The 15,161-nt window shown below is 48.2% G+C and overlaps 1 protein-coding gene across 1 annotated transcript; it reads right to left on the reverse strand.

Moving 5' to 3' along the window:
- Nucleotides 1–8,131: 8,131 nt before the first annotated feature.
- LOC118664917 (40S ribosomal protein S28-like) lies at nt 8,132–8,447 on the reverse strand. Its single transcript, XM_036325643.1, has one exon. The coding sequence runs from the start codon at nt 8,428–8,430 to the stop codon at nt 8,221–8,223; it is 210 nt and encodes a 69-aa protein (XP_036181536.1). The 5' UTR covers nt 8,431–8,447; the 3' UTR covers nt 8,132–8,220.
- Nucleotides 8,448–15,161: the final 6,714 nt, after the last annotated feature.

Consider the following 15,161-nt stretch of genomic DNA (forward strand, 5'->3'; position numbering starts at 1 on the left):
TAATCAATAGATAAACAGTTAATAGATAAACCAATTCAGTTTATCTATTCTTTCTTGAGAGAACTTTGATCATTTGTGTCAATCAAGGAATTTGTGCAGTTAATCTGAATTGTCTAATTCATGTGCATAAAGTTGTTCATACTATTCCCTTATTATCCTTTTCATATTTGTGGAGTCTGTGGATATAATTTTCTTGTTCCCGATTTTGTATTTAATCCTGGAATGAAATTCACAACATGTGACTATTACCTACACACAATGTACAACAAATACATTTCAAAAAGGAATTTCCTGGTGCTGTAAATGCCCACATTAAAGAGCCAATTTGCTTCAAGTATGTTACATTATTATTTTTTAAACATGTAAGCATTGTTTCTTAATTTCTAAAATCAAATAATAATTCATTATGAAATTTAATTAAGAATCAGATTTTGACTAACTGTAAAGTCAGTTTTTAAGAATAAATTAAGCCCTGGCCAGCATTGATCAGTGGTTAGAGGACTGGCCTGAGCAAGAAAGGGTTTCGGGTTTGATTCCCAGTCAAGGGCACATGCCTGGGTTGCAGGTTCGATCCCTGGCCCCAACTGGGGCTCATGTGGGAGGCAACCAATCCATATGTTTCTTTCATATTGATATTTCTCTCTCTCTCCCTCCTCCCCTCTTCCTTCCACTCTCTCTAAAAAAATCAATGGGATAAAAAAAATCCTCTGGTGAGGATTAAAAAAACAAAGAATAAAAAACAAAGAATAAATTAAAAAATGAAGAAGCAATCAGGAACGTTAACAAAGCCAGTTATGCCTTATTGGGAACATCTAATGCCAAAACTCATCCCCACTGAGATAAAGTAAAAAAAAAACCAAAAACATTTCTGGTGATAGAATGAAAATTGTGCAAAATAAGAGCAAATCAAAAGTAAAAGCAAATATTGTCAAATCTCTGCAAAACAAAGAAATTCACTGATCAACAGTGGGCAACTGAGGTCGTAACCTGAGTCTGGGATGATGGGGGGAGGTCAGGGTGTGGCACTGGGTGAAGCCCAGGGGTGCTCTCGGAGGAGGGGCTGCACGGAGGTGTGAGGTGCCAGGATGGTCATGCCGGAGGGAGGAAGTTTATAGAGCTGCTGTCTGGTCTGGATTCTTCCCTAAGAAACGGCGTCACTGGAAGGGATGGGGGGTCCCGCGAGGATGACCGCGGGGCAGCCGCCCCCTGGGTTGCAGTTTGCAGGCAAGACCAAGGCTGAGGGGGAGAGGGGCGGGGAGAGGTGTAGGCAACCACGGTCAGGCATTTCCTCTCCACACGTGGACAGAGGGAAATACCTCAAGAGCAGAGGTGATAGCAAAGCGCAGCACAGTGAGGAGGTGATACGTTTTAAATATTTACATCTTTGTTTTTAATAGAATTTACTTGTAAGTTTATATAATTTACTTTTTAAAAATTAAATTTATTGCGGTGACACTGATTAATAAGATTATATATTACTTTCAACAAAGGCTGTGCTTAACAACCAGTCTTTGAAATGACTGAATATGTGAGTCATCTCTCTCGAGGGGGGACAGGCCCTCCAGGACTGCGGGGGTGGGGGTGGGAGGGGGTGGGGGCCACGCTCCTTCGTAGCTTCCTGGGAGGCCCTTTGCCACCACAGTTATACCCCCTCACCTCATGCCAGCTTCTGGGAAGCACACACAGGTCCCTAAGTGGACCATGCTGCCCATCTGAGACCCCTTGCCTCATGCCTCGCTCCCTCCCTCTCTCCACCTCTCCCCCTCCTTCCTTCCACCAGGACCCTGCGAACCCCGGCAGCATGAGGGAGCCTGGAGGGTTCTTATGTGCCCCAAAGCGCAGTGACCCTTTCTCTGGGTTGCACTATGCCGGCCCTCTAACCCTTCAAGTTATTTTGGCATCACGGGGAGAGAATTTGCTGGGACATGAACTTGAATGCATGAGCAATCATGCAGGGCAAATGGGAAACAGTATAGTGAGTGCAGAGGGCAGACATGGCCTAGGTTAGATCCTGCCCCTGGTCACTGCTGTGCTACCTCAAGCAGGTTACTCAAGCTCTCTGAGCCTTGGACTCTTCATGTGGTAAAATGGCAACTGGTAACTCCTAGGGTGCTTGTGAGGACTAAATGAGCTCAGAAATGCACTTGCGAGAGTGTCTCGCACGGACGGAATGGCCAACAACATAAGCCGGCCTTGCCTTGCCTTCTGCTTCAGTCTAGACCAGTGATGGCGAACCTATGACACGCGTGTCAGAGGTGACACGCGAACTCATTTTTTGGGTTGATTTTTCTTTGTTAAATGGCATTTAAATATATAACATAAATATCAAAAATATAAGTCTTTGTTTTACTATGGTTTCAAATATCAAAAAATTTCTAGATGTGACACGGCACCAGAGTTAAGTGAGGGTTTTTCAAAATGCTGACACGTCGAGCTCAAAAGGTTCGCCATCACTGGTCCATACATTTTCTGAGATACTGAAAGCAAAGATGATCATTGCCCGCCATCTGGTGGTCAAATCTATCCTTACACCCCAGGTTGTGCCCAGGTAGATAATTGTCCACTTGTGGCCTTGATCCGTTAGAATCACCTGGGAATCTTTTTAAAATCCTGATTTCTGGGCCTCATCCTCCGGAAATTCTGTTTCTTTGTGATGGGGTGAGGCCACAACATTAGTAACAAAGAAACAGAATTTCCGGAGGATGGGGCCCAGAAATAAGGATTTTAAAAAGATTCCCCAGGTGATTCTAATGTGCAGCCACGGTTGAGAACCGCTGCTGTAAGACGCTGCCTCCTCAGGAAAGAGGAGGATTTGACTGGACAGGCCTCTTCCCTCCCACCCTGTCTGGACTCTTCAGAGGACCCTTAGGGGAACTCCTGTCCCCGAAGCCTTGGGGGACCCTCACAGGGCTGATTAACAAAGCTGTCCCCACAGCAGCTGGGAGGGGCCCGCAGATGGTTAAGGGCGTTGGAGATGGGGTCTGCTGTGAGGCCCCTCCCTCCCATAGTACTGTGTGTGTGTGTGTGTGTGTGTGTGTGTGTGTGTGTGTGTGTATGGGTGTGTGTGAGCCCTCACATTTCCGGGTGAACGGCAGGCGGCAGGCTCTCCATCCGGATTTTTAATCCCAGCTGTTACTATCCCCATGGTTCTGCTGTGTTCCTGTGGGCTCCCTACACCCTGGCCCTGCCCCGGACAGCAGTCCTACTGGGTGCCAGGCGCTGCTCCAGGTGCTGGGGGACAGCAAGGACGTGGGGCTCCGGTTCAGGAGGGGGAGACGGCTGCTGAAGCCCTGATCCAGGGGTCTCCCTGAATGGAGGCATCCCTGGGTCTCTGTCCTGTGCTGGGATCGGAGCACTGGGTGTGGGCCCAGGAGCTCGGTCGGGCCCCAGGGTGGGATAGAGGTCCCCCTCCCTCCCACCAGCGTTTCCACGGTCACCAGGCCCGTGATGAGGCCTGATCCATTTCTGTCCTGGTCCCTGTGGCTGTGAATGTCCCTGTGGCCGTCGCAGTGCGTGCCCACACTGCTTACATCACAGGTGGCCCCCCCGAGTCCTCACAAGGCCCTGCGAGGCCCCGAGGACTGCCGTCAGCAGCGCCCTGCCCCGTCCACGGAGGAGCCGGACCAGAGAGGCCCAGGCCACGGCCGGGCGTGTTCCTCCACTGGGCCCAGCGGCCTCCTGACTCAGTCCGTCACCAGGAATCAAAGGTGACAGGACAGAGACGAGGAGAACAGGCCAGGTTCTGACCAGACACGTGTATCCCGTGGCTGGAGAGCTGGAGGAGTATTTTATCAGGGATGCTTAGAATTTGGAAGGATTTTTAGTCGGTTCTGTCACAGTTTTTAAGTTCTCTGCAGATCCCCTCCCCCTTATTGCTTGCAGGGGAGAGGAAGCCCTTTGTCCGGTGCCTGGCAAACAACTGCAGCAACACAATAATAATGGCGAAATCTCTCCTATCCTGCAAGGTCTGGCCAGGTGCCACCTCCTCCAGGATGGCCTACCTGATCTCCCTATAGGATAGCCCTTCTCTGGGCCCTTCAGAAAGGATGGGTAATGTCTGTGCCCAGTCTGTCTCTGCCCCCCTCAATGACACGTTCCATCCGTGTCCCCAGCCTGGCTCCCAGGAGTTGTCAGTGAACACGTGCTGAGTGACTTGGGAGTGTCCTTGCTCCCCAGGGACCCCCTGCGATCACTGCCTCATCTGCAGCCACATCTCCCACATGGACCCAGGCCCAAAGTGTTCCTCTGGACCTAGGAGTTAACCCCCAGGATGACGTGGGCTGGGATTCTCCATTCCTGACTTGCAGACCCTGCCCATGGGGGCAGGAAGGCCTAGCTGAATCACAGGGCCCCAGGGAAGTCAGGAAGGGGCCACTTCAGTGTGACCAGAAGGAGAGAGCAAATCCTGGGGTGGGAATGGGCAGAGAAGAGCACCCAGGGGGATCGGGGCTCATGTGGGAGCAGAAAGAGAGCAGGTGCAGGCAAGGGGTCCCGGTCAGGGATGTGAACCCCTTGTGGGTGTAGGAGGTCTCCCTCAGTGAGGTGCTGGCTAAGATGCCCACTTCTCGGTGGCTGACATGCCCCCTCTGCCCAGGTGGTTGGCAGCCAGGATGCTGAGAGAGATGCCTACCTGGGGACAGTGACCAGCTGTGACCATGTGACCAGTTACAGAAATGAGGACTATAATTGACAAGAGTATTTTGTCTTTATTTTGCTACTAGAGGCCCGGTGCATGAATTCGTGCACCAGTGAGGTCCCTCGGCCTAGCCTGTGGTATCGGGCTGAAACCGGCTCTCTGACATCCCCCGAAGGGTCCTGGATTGTGAGAGGGCACAGGCCAGGCCGAGGGACCCCACTGGTGCACGATTGGGGCTGGGGAGAGATGCAGGAGGCTGGCCAGCCGGGTAGGAACCGCGGGAGGGCTCCAGGGCGTGTCTGGTCTGTCTCACTCAGTCCGCATCAGCTGGACCCCAGCAGCAGCTAACCTACCGGTTAGAGCGTCTGCCCCCTGGTGGTCAGTGCACGTCATAGCGACTGGCCAACTGGTTGACTGTCTGCCCCCTGGTGGTCAGTGCACATCATAGAAAGCAGTTGAGCGGTCTTAGCATATCATTAGCATATTACACTTTGATTGGTTGAATGGCTGACCGGTTGACCAGACACTTAGCATATTAGGCTTTTATTATATAGGATGAATATACATGTGTACATGTGCGTGTGTGCATGTGTGTGTGTGTGTGTGTGTGTGCATATACGTGTGTGTCTTTATTTTCTTTTCTCCTCTTCTGGGCCAGGGGTTGGAGAGGTTGTTAGGCAGAATTATGGTCTTCTTTATTTGGAGACGAAGTATACTTTTAGAGATTCATACAGCTGCCAAGCTGACAAAGGGTAGACCTGTGATGGTTCATTTATGTGTCAACTTGACTGGCGTGGGGAGCCCAGATGAAGCATCATTTCCAGGTGTTTCCAGAGCAGGTTATCATTTGAACGGTTATCATTTGAGTGGCGTAGATGGTCCTCCCAAGTGTAGGAGGGCAGCATCTGCTCCGTTCAGGGTCTGGGCAGAGAATGAAATGTGGAAGAAGCAGGAATTTGTCCCTTTTCCCTGCCTCAGTGCTTGAGTCAGACATCTCACCTCATCTCCTGCTGCCTTTGGACCGGGAGCAGTTACACTGTTGGCTCCAGCGGTCCTCTCGGACTCGGGCTGAATGACAGCACCGGCTTTTCTGGGTCCAGTTTGCCGATGGCAGATTATGGCACTTCTCAGCCTCCAGAGTCACGTGATCCAATTCCTCACTAACAATCTCCTTTTCTATCTGTACCTATACCTGTATCTTTACCTTTATCTCTATCTATCTCTGTCTTTTGATATCTGTCTTTCTATATCTACCATCTATCTTACTGGTAGTTTCGTGGTTGTTTTTTTTTAAGAGAGAGGGAAAGACAGAGAGAAACATCGATGTGAGAGAAACACATTGATTAGTTGCCTCCTGCATGAGCCCTGACCAGGGCTCAGGCCAGGGAGGAGCCTGCAACCAAGGTACGTGCCCTTGACTGTAATTGAACCTGGGACGCTTCGGTCCACAGGCCGACACTCTATCCCAGCCGTGGGCAGACTACGGCCCGCGGGCCGGATCCGGCCCGTTTGAAATGAATAAAACTAAAAAAAAAAAAAAGGCCGTACCTTTTTATGTAATGAGGTTTACTTTGAATTTATATTAGTTCACACAAACACTCCATCCATGCTTTTGTTCCGGCCCTCCGGTCCAGTTTAAGAACCCATTGTGGCCCTCGAGTCAAAAAGTTTGCCCACCCCTGCTCTATCCACTGAGCCAAACTGGCTAGGGCTCTCATTGGTGGTTTCAAAATTGTGATATTCTAAACCCATTCTTTCCTGTAGATGAACCCGTTAGCATTCTTTTGTAAGAAACTCCCTCTCCTTTTACTCTCTTTTTCTGAATGTTGATATAAACACAGGAACTTTTATTTACTAACATATTCAGTGTAGTGCCAGCTGGCTTCTATCTTTTGACAATAACAATAATTTTTGAGCATTTCCTTGATCTTAGCACAGCTGTCCCAGCCTCACCTTGTCATTCCTTACCCAGACCTCTAATCAGTTATTTCTCAAAGGAAGTCCCTTTGGAGGAAAATGGTATTTAGAAACCAAAATCTGGACGCTTGCTGTGCTCACTATAACGGAGACATCATTGCTTGTCGTCATTTCCCTGGTTCTTTTGTGGATATTGTCCCAATTATCCCTTGGTTAGTTGTGATGGTGCCCAAATTCCTTTATTCATTTTGCATGTATTTTTCTACCAGAGGCCCGGTGCATGAAATTCGTGCACGGGTAGGGTCCCTAGGCCTGGCCAGCAATCAGGGCTGATCTATGGGGTGACCAGTGGGGCGATCGGGGGGCCCCCCCCGCTGGCACCTGCCTTGGCTGGCCTGGGGCCTGCGGGCTGGGGGAAGCTCCTGCATTGAGCGCCTGCCCCCCTGGTGGTCAGTGCACGTCATAGCAACCAGACATTCCTCCGTTTGGTTGATTTGCATATTAAGCTTTTATTATATAGGATTTGCTGATATAACCACCAATATCCTGGGAGTCCCGATGTGCTGCTTGTTTTTCTTCTACTCACCCACTCGCCTCCCCCCACGCTTGGTGATCTTTGATTCTGAGCTTATGGCTTGATCATCGTCTGGGGGCATGAACTGGGGACCATTTCCTCATGAGAGGATTTTCTTCATCTCTTACAGGCAGGCAAGAGATGGCTCCAAGTTGGGGTCACCTACCCCTCCCTTGAAGGTCCGCCATCATTGTAGGATGTCCAGGTGGAGCTCCTGTCTGCCCGCATCCCTAGGGCACTGCCACTCTCTGTCCTCGGAACCCTCCTGCCCCTCCTGGTTGCCTGATGCTCAGGCTTCACTTCATAGCTACTTTCTCTCCCTGTTTTTGGTGAGGCCAGTTATGCCTCAAAGAATTTGTTCTGCAAGCTTATGTCAAAAGCAGAATTTTGAGGTTTAGTTTGCATGTTTTGTAATGTGGCTACCACCTCCAAGACATTATTGTATAACAGTGGAGATACTGAATTCTTGATATTTATAGGAATGGCTTTAGAATTTCACGGTGTAATCGGATGTTTGCTGTGGGCTTTCGGCAAATAGTCTATTAAGTATAGCAGTTTCCTTCTACTCCAACTTAGTTTGTAACCCTTCAATTTGTTGTTTTAATGCATTATATCTATTATTTACCTAATAAGGGCACATCATTGTTTCCCTGGAATAAAAATAAATTCATGTTGTATTTGTTTAATACAAATTCAATTTAATTTTGTAAGATTTTACTTATTTGTCCATCCATCTTAAGAAATAAAAATTGTTCATTTCTTTCTTTTTAAAGAATAACTTAAGAAAGCTTTGATGCCACGGATACATTGATTTCACAAATTTAACTGAGGACCTTCCTAACGTTTCCTATGACTCGGAATACTTCGACTGACATAGAAATGACCCCTATGTGAATGTTAACAGGCACTCATTTGTAAGCCCGCCAGGGCCTTTAGCTTTTTTTGGGGGGGGGGGAATACTATCATTTAGACATTTTTAATTTTTTTTATTTTTTATTTTCCCCCCGAATTTACATAAACGCTTTATTAACAGTGGAGCATCTTCCCCATGGGCTATGTGGTTCACCCAGACAGCCAGGACCCAGGCATCAGTTCAGCGCAGTCTCCGAGCCTCTCGCTCCGACTCCAGCAGAGTGAGCACGTCGCCCCCGCGCACAGGGCCTTTCACGTTGCGGATGATGGAGCGGCTGGTGTCGTCCATGAACTCCACGCGGACCTGCGTGCACTGCCCCTGGGAGCCGGTCCTGCCCAGCACCTTGGTGACCCGGGCTAGCTTGATAGGCTGCACACGACTCGTGTCCATGATGGCGGCAACAGTCGGGCAGACTCATTTAGACATTTTAAACGTTAACATTTGGATCTTGCTTCTGGTAATCTTGAAATCCAGGTCATTTGGAACAACCCTTCTTTGGATGACAGCAAGAAAAGCTGGATTTAAAAAAATCAACTTGAAGGTATCGGAGGCATAGTGAGGCAGAGAAAAATGACTAGAATAGAATCAGGCAGGAGTGTAAACCAGGGGGGTGAGCCTTGCATTTTGGGGGGGAGCCTTGCATCCCCAGGGGGGATGCTAATTCTGGGCAGGGGGAGGTACTGAGAGACTGAAGGGTGCCCTCCTTGAAAGTGAGACGTCCTTCACAGTCTGGTTATAGTGGACACTTTCGCTTTTGCTTGAGTGTCCTGCAGCTGTTCCTCGATGTGTCCAGGCCTGTACTTCCTCTTTTCTTGCTTGGGTTTAACAATTCTCTTAAATCTGTGCTTGATCCCTTTCATCTGTTTGGGTAAATTCCGGGGCACTATGTCTTCAATTATTATTCTGTCCCACTAAAGTACTGTTCAATTATGGTTTTGCCTCTTTACATATGTGTTTTCTTTACATATGTGTATATATCGTGGACCTTTCTACTTCTCTATTCCTCTTTGCATCTCTTCTCCCCTCTGCTTTATTGAGATATAATTGGCATAGAGCATTGTGTAAGTTTAAGGTGTACAGTGTGATGATTATATATATATGTGTGTGTGTGTGTGTGTGTGTGTGTATAATATATAGAAATATTAGCAAAATAGGGTTAGTTAACACTTCCTTCACCTCACACAATTACCGTTTCCCCTCTGTGGTGAGAACATTTAAGATCTACCATCTTAGCAACTTTCAAGCACACAATACAGAATTATTAAGTATAGTCACCATGCTGTGCATTATTCCTCAGAATGTACTCATCTTATAACTGGAAGTGTGTGTCCCTTTGACTAACACGCTCCCCCCCCCCCCCCCAGTCCCTGCTAACCACCATCCAACTCTGTTTCTATGTGTTTCTTTTTTTAGATTCCACATGTAAGTGAAATTATAAGGTATTAGTCTTTCTTTGTCTGAGTTATCACACTTAGCACAATACCCTCTAGGTCCATCCATGTTGTCACAAATAGCAAAATTGTCTTCTTCCCTAGTGTGTGTGTATATATATATGTTACATCTTCTAATCCAATATGACTGGTGTCCTTATAAAAAGGGGAAACTTGGCCCTAACCGGTTTGGCTCAGTGGATAGAGCGTTGGCCTGCGGACTGAAGGGTCCTAGGTTCGATTCCGGTCAAGGGCATGTACCTTGGTTGTGGGCACATCCCCAGTAGGGGGTGTGCAGGAGGCAGCTGATCGATGTTTCTCTCTTATCGATGTTTCTAACTCTCTATCCCTCTCCCTTCCTCTCTGTAAAAAATCAATAAAATATATTTAAAAAAAAATCAAAAGGGGAAACTTGGACACAGAGTCTGGCAAGCACAGTGGGAAGATGCAGGAGACAACTCCACGTGAAGAGGGAGCAGAGATGGCATGGCGGCCCAGGAACGCCTGGGGCTACAGAAGTTGGAAGAAGCTGGAGAGACGCTCCCCCGAAGGCTCTGGAGGAAGCCCAGCCTGGCTGACACCTCGGTTCCTGACTCCTGACCTCAGAGCTGCGAGAGTGAATTTCTGCGGTTTCAGCCGCCCGGTCGTGGTCCTTGGCTATGGCAGCCGCAGGAAACCTGCAAAGCTGGGGAGAGAGGGGGCGGCCCTGGCTCATGGAGGTGGATCAGCGATCAGGAGGGAAGGGGCTGGAGCGCCCAGGCCCGGCAGGGATGGGGCTGGTGGCGGGTGTGATGGCCGCCCTCTCTCAGCAGCGTCTTCCCAGAGGCTGTGACATGGCTGGGTCTCAGCAGCATCCGCTCCCAGGAGGAGGGGAAGCCTTTACCCACCAGTCAGAGCCCCACCCCTTTATCAATGGCTCCCTGGGGGAAAGTTGATCACCCCACCTGTGCTGCACATATGTGAGTGCGGGGTGAGTCCTGGGGTGGTAACTGGGAAGACCTGGGGTAGGAGTCAGGTGGAGCCCCCTGGGCCCAGCCATCGTTGTGGGTGCTGCAGTAGACGCATGGCCAGAGGCTCTGGGCTGAGCGAGACTGAGAGTCTGCGCTGGTCTGGAAAGGCCTAGGGTCCAATCCGACTTCTTCTACAGTTTTCGGAGCTCGGCCCACATCCTCAGTCTTGTCTTTTCTCTCCTTAAACATATTTCCTTTGAGACCCATGGGTGACAGTTTACGGTCATTTCCGTATCTGGGTGCCCGTGGTCTTGTTACTGTTTTGTTTTCCCACCCATTTGGTCTTGTCTTTTTGTAGGATTATTGGGGGACAGGCCTTGTGTTTGTCATATTACCGAAGTTCTTAGACATGGGAGTAAGTCTCCCTCCAGGCACCAGAGGGCGCCAGAACTCCACGGTCGCCCTCACTGGGCCTAGGGAGCAGGATGACTAAGGTGAATTTTCCTTCCCCAACCTAACAGGCTGGAAGACAGATTCTGGGTTACCCTTCCACCAGCCACTGCCCCCACCAAAGCAAGGGGCAGGGGCCCACCTCTTTCCCTTAGTCTTCCAGCTGGTTTTCAACAGGAATAGGGGAGTCAGAGGCATTCGAATGGTATCTTTCAACTCCTACAAGAAAAATAGCTGCCGAACCCGGGTTTCCTATGCAAAGAAAATAGCCTTCAAGACTGAAGGTAAAACAAAGATGTTTCCCGACAGACAGAAGCAGGGAGAGTCTGGCTTGAGAAGAGCCACACTAGAGGAAATACTGAAAGGTTTTTCAGGCAAAAGGATGAACTCAGGAGGGAGGTGAGCAGGGGGAGGGAGGTGAGCAGGGCAAGGGAAGTGTCCAGAACAATAACACAGGAAATCTACAGGCAAATAGAGGGTAACGGTGAAAGTGTAGAACAACAATAATGCCCTGGTGGGTTAAAAACATGGGCAGGTTGGAAATGCATGGCCACGTGGGCCTGTAATCTGCGCGTGGGCAGAGTTAAAATGCGCCACGGTTTTTGCACTGTTCATGAAAGCATCATTTAATGTGAGATTTTTATGAACTCAGGAAGCACGTTATAATCTCTAGGGTAACGACTAAAAGAATAATAAAAGACTGCATAACTTCCAAGCTCATAGAGTACAAAAAAAAAATTGGAATAATAAAAAAACAATTCATTGAAAGGAGATCGTAAAAGCGAGAAAAAGGAATATAGATCAAGTGGGATCGTGTAAAGGACTTGTTAAACCCAAATACCTCAGTGATTATGTGTATTTAAAGCTGAATAGATGAATAGGTACACGGCACCTGGACAGCTAGAGACTTCTGTTGCTAACCAACGCAGAATGGCAGGGCTTGGCTATGTCCTGCCTCCTGAGTCAACCAAAGAATGGACAAATCTATGAAGCATGGTTTTCAAGACACGGAGAGTCAGGACACAAGGTCGGCGACCGCTAAGCGATGGAAGTAAACGAGGTGAGCTGTGCTATCGCCCCAGCTCGCTGCCTTGACAGCTTCTGAGGTGGAGCTTGGTGGGGTCCTGGAGGGAGAGTTCCAGGAGGACAAGGCGCCTCGTGTCTTCAGGTCAGGGGGCCTGAGAGGGGAGAGCCGTGCTCAGACAGAGCCCCAGAGGTCAGCACGGTCTCCCTCCGGAGTGTTCAGCTCAGCAGCGATCCGTGTGCTCGGAGGAGAAACTGCCTGACTCTCGGAGAGACCACCCAGAGGGCAGAGGGGCTGGGAACAGAGCCCGCTCCAAGCAGCCACACCAGAATACTCAGAGATTCACGAGGCATCGGGTAGGGTACACAGAGGGCTTTGCCTCGGTCGTGGGAAAGAATTAATTCTAGACTGACCACTGCCCTGGTCTACTTAGCAACCCTTTTAAAGCAGCGGTTCTCAACCTGTGGGTCGCGACCCCTTCGGCGGTCGAACGACCCTTTCACAGGGGTCGCCTAAGACCATCCTGCATATCAGATATTTACATGATGATTCATAACAGTAGCAACATGACAGTTATGAAGTAGCAACAAAAATAATCTTATGGTTGGGTCACAACATGAGGGACTGTATTTAAAGGGCCAAAAGGTTGAGAACCACTGCTTTTAAAGAAAGACCCAAAGGGATCACACCATATCCGAGGACCTTAACGGCATCCAAGGACAAAGCTCAAGAATATTTAAGGAATATCCCTGGCCAGGTGGCTCAGTTGGTGACAGCAAGGTTGCAGGTTTGATCCCAGGTCAGGACACCTACCTGAAGCAACCAATGCCTGCACCAATAAGTGGAACAACAGATCTCTCTCTCCCCCCCTCGCTCTCCCTTCCCATCTCTCTCCAAAATCAATACACATAAAGGAAAGAATATTTAAGGAATTCAACAATATCCAACACCCAAACAAGGTAAAATTGATGACTGATATTTAAGCAAAATTTACCAAGCATTCAAAGAAGCAGAAACGTACAGCCCGCAATGGAGAAAGAAATCCATCAGTGGAAACCAACCCCAAACTGACACAGATGTTAGAGTTAGACAAAGATATTAAAGCAGCTATTATAACTGTGCTCCATATGTTCCAGAAGTTAAGTACAGAGACGGAGGAAATAAATGGCTCAAGTTAAACTTTCTGAGATGAAACAACGATTTGTGAGATGAAAAACACACTGGATGGTATTAGCAGAAGTTTGGACGTTGGGGGAAGAAAAGATTAGGGGACTTGAAATCATAGCAATAGAAACAATCTAAAAGGAACCAGGGAGAAGGCAATGAAAAATGACAAGCACATTAGTGAGCGGTAAGGCAATTCCAAGTTGCCTGATATGCGGGTAATTGGAATCCCGGAGGGAGAGGAGAAAGGGAGAAGACACAAAAAAGCATTTGAAGAAATAATAGCTAAAATTGTTCCCAAATTTGATGACAACTATCAACTCAGTCCCCCTAAGAAACTCAATGAGCTCCAAGCACAACAAACCTGAGTAAAACCATCTGAAAGCACATCGTTATCAAACTGCCCCAAGCCGGTGATAAAGAGGACATTGTGAAAGCAGCCAGAGGCAGGGGGGGAAAAAAGACATTTGCGGAGAAACAAAACTGAAAATGACAGCAGATTCCTCATCAGAAACAATCAAAGCAAGAAGACAGTGGAGCAACACCCTTGAAGCATGAAGAGGGAAAAAACCTAGACTCCCAGGGCTAATGAAAATATCTTTCAAAAAATGACGGTGAAATAAAGACCTTTTCAGAAGAACGAAAACCGCGCTGCGGGGAAATGGCGAAGGAAATGTCAACGGGAGGAAAACGGGGAGGCGTCGAGGCGCAGCTCCGCGGCAGGAATGAGGTGTCTGAAATGGCAACGGCACTGGGAAACAGATAGGATTTTAAACATGATTTAAATCCCTTAAAAAGAAAAGGGGTAACAACATGCCGCTGGCTTCATACATTTATAAAGGAACGGCGCACGACCGCAGCAGCACAAAGGTCAGGCCCAGAGAAATGGAAGTCTGCCGCTGCCGTAGGTTTCCTCTGCTACAGACAGAGTGGCATATCATTCAGGGGAGACCGGGTAAGGTAAAGGTGTGTGCTGCGGTCTTTCGAGGAAGCACCAAAACAAGGAAGGGATTGAAGAAGGCAAAAAGGAGATACAATAGAACCATGGAAAAACACTCCATAACCCCGAAGAGGGCAGAGAAAGAGGATCAAGAGAACAGAGACCGGATGGAACGGAAAACAGTGATCAGGATGGGCTTACACCGTATTGAGTGTTCATGAGCTAAACCAGCGGTTCTCAACCTGTGGGTCACGACCATATAGCATACCAGATATTTACATGACGATTCATAACAGTAGCAAAATCACAGTTATGAAGCAGCCACGAAAATAATTTTATGGTTGGGGGTCACCACAGCATGAGGGACTGTATTCAAGGGTCGCGGCATCAGAAGGTTGAGAACCGCTGAAACACGCCGGTGCGGGTGAAATCTCCACGTGACTCCATCAGTTTGGGATGCTTTCTTACTACCTGGCACAAATACTTTGGAATTTTCCTTGTCCCAGGCCTGTTACCAACCTCTACTGGTAGATTCAGTGGAGAGAGCTAGAGAGTACACACTGAAGAGTAAGTGATAGGAATCCTTCTAATTTCACCCCAACACCCCCCCCCAGGGGGAGGGGCAGTGTGCTTCCCATCCATCTCTATTGTACTTTGCACCCCCTTCTCCTACAAAGAACCCTGGTTTTCCGTAACACCCACATGTTTAGTGTTTGCTCAGTGCTGCAGTCCACAGAAAACAGCTTACGAGTTGCAGCAGCCAGCCATAAACTTCTCAGGAAAGTTCCAGGTCTCCTTCAGTTCTTCTTACCCTTACACAGGCAGATTCGTGTGGTGAAAAAGCACTTGGATTAATTCTTGTATCTTTTCCGTGGCGATGCTATCAAACTAATATGCAGTTATATCCATGGGCTCCTGTTTGTATTCAATTTCAGAGTTTCCCCCCAACCCCCAAATCTTGAATTGGATGAATATGTAATATATTAAGATGGCTCAACTTCAAAGTCATTTGAAAAGGTATATTCAAAGACGTCTCGTTCTCCCTTACATTGAGGGAATCTGAGCATTTGAAAATCGATTTAAGTTTCCTGCTCTTAGAGCTAACCAATTTCAGCCGTTTCTTTTTTTCTTCCTATTTCTCTCTGCAGACCTTCATAATTTTC

Source organism: Myotis myotis, unplaced genomic scaffold, assembly GCF_014108235.1.
Source record: "Myotis myotis isolate mMyoMyo1 unplaced genomic scaffold, mMyoMyo1.p scaffold_m19_p_1, whole genome shotgun sequence".
In the NCBI taxonomy this organism is placed as follows: Eukaryota; Metazoa; Chordata; class Mammalia; order Chiroptera; family Vespertilionidae; genus Myotis; species Myotis myotis.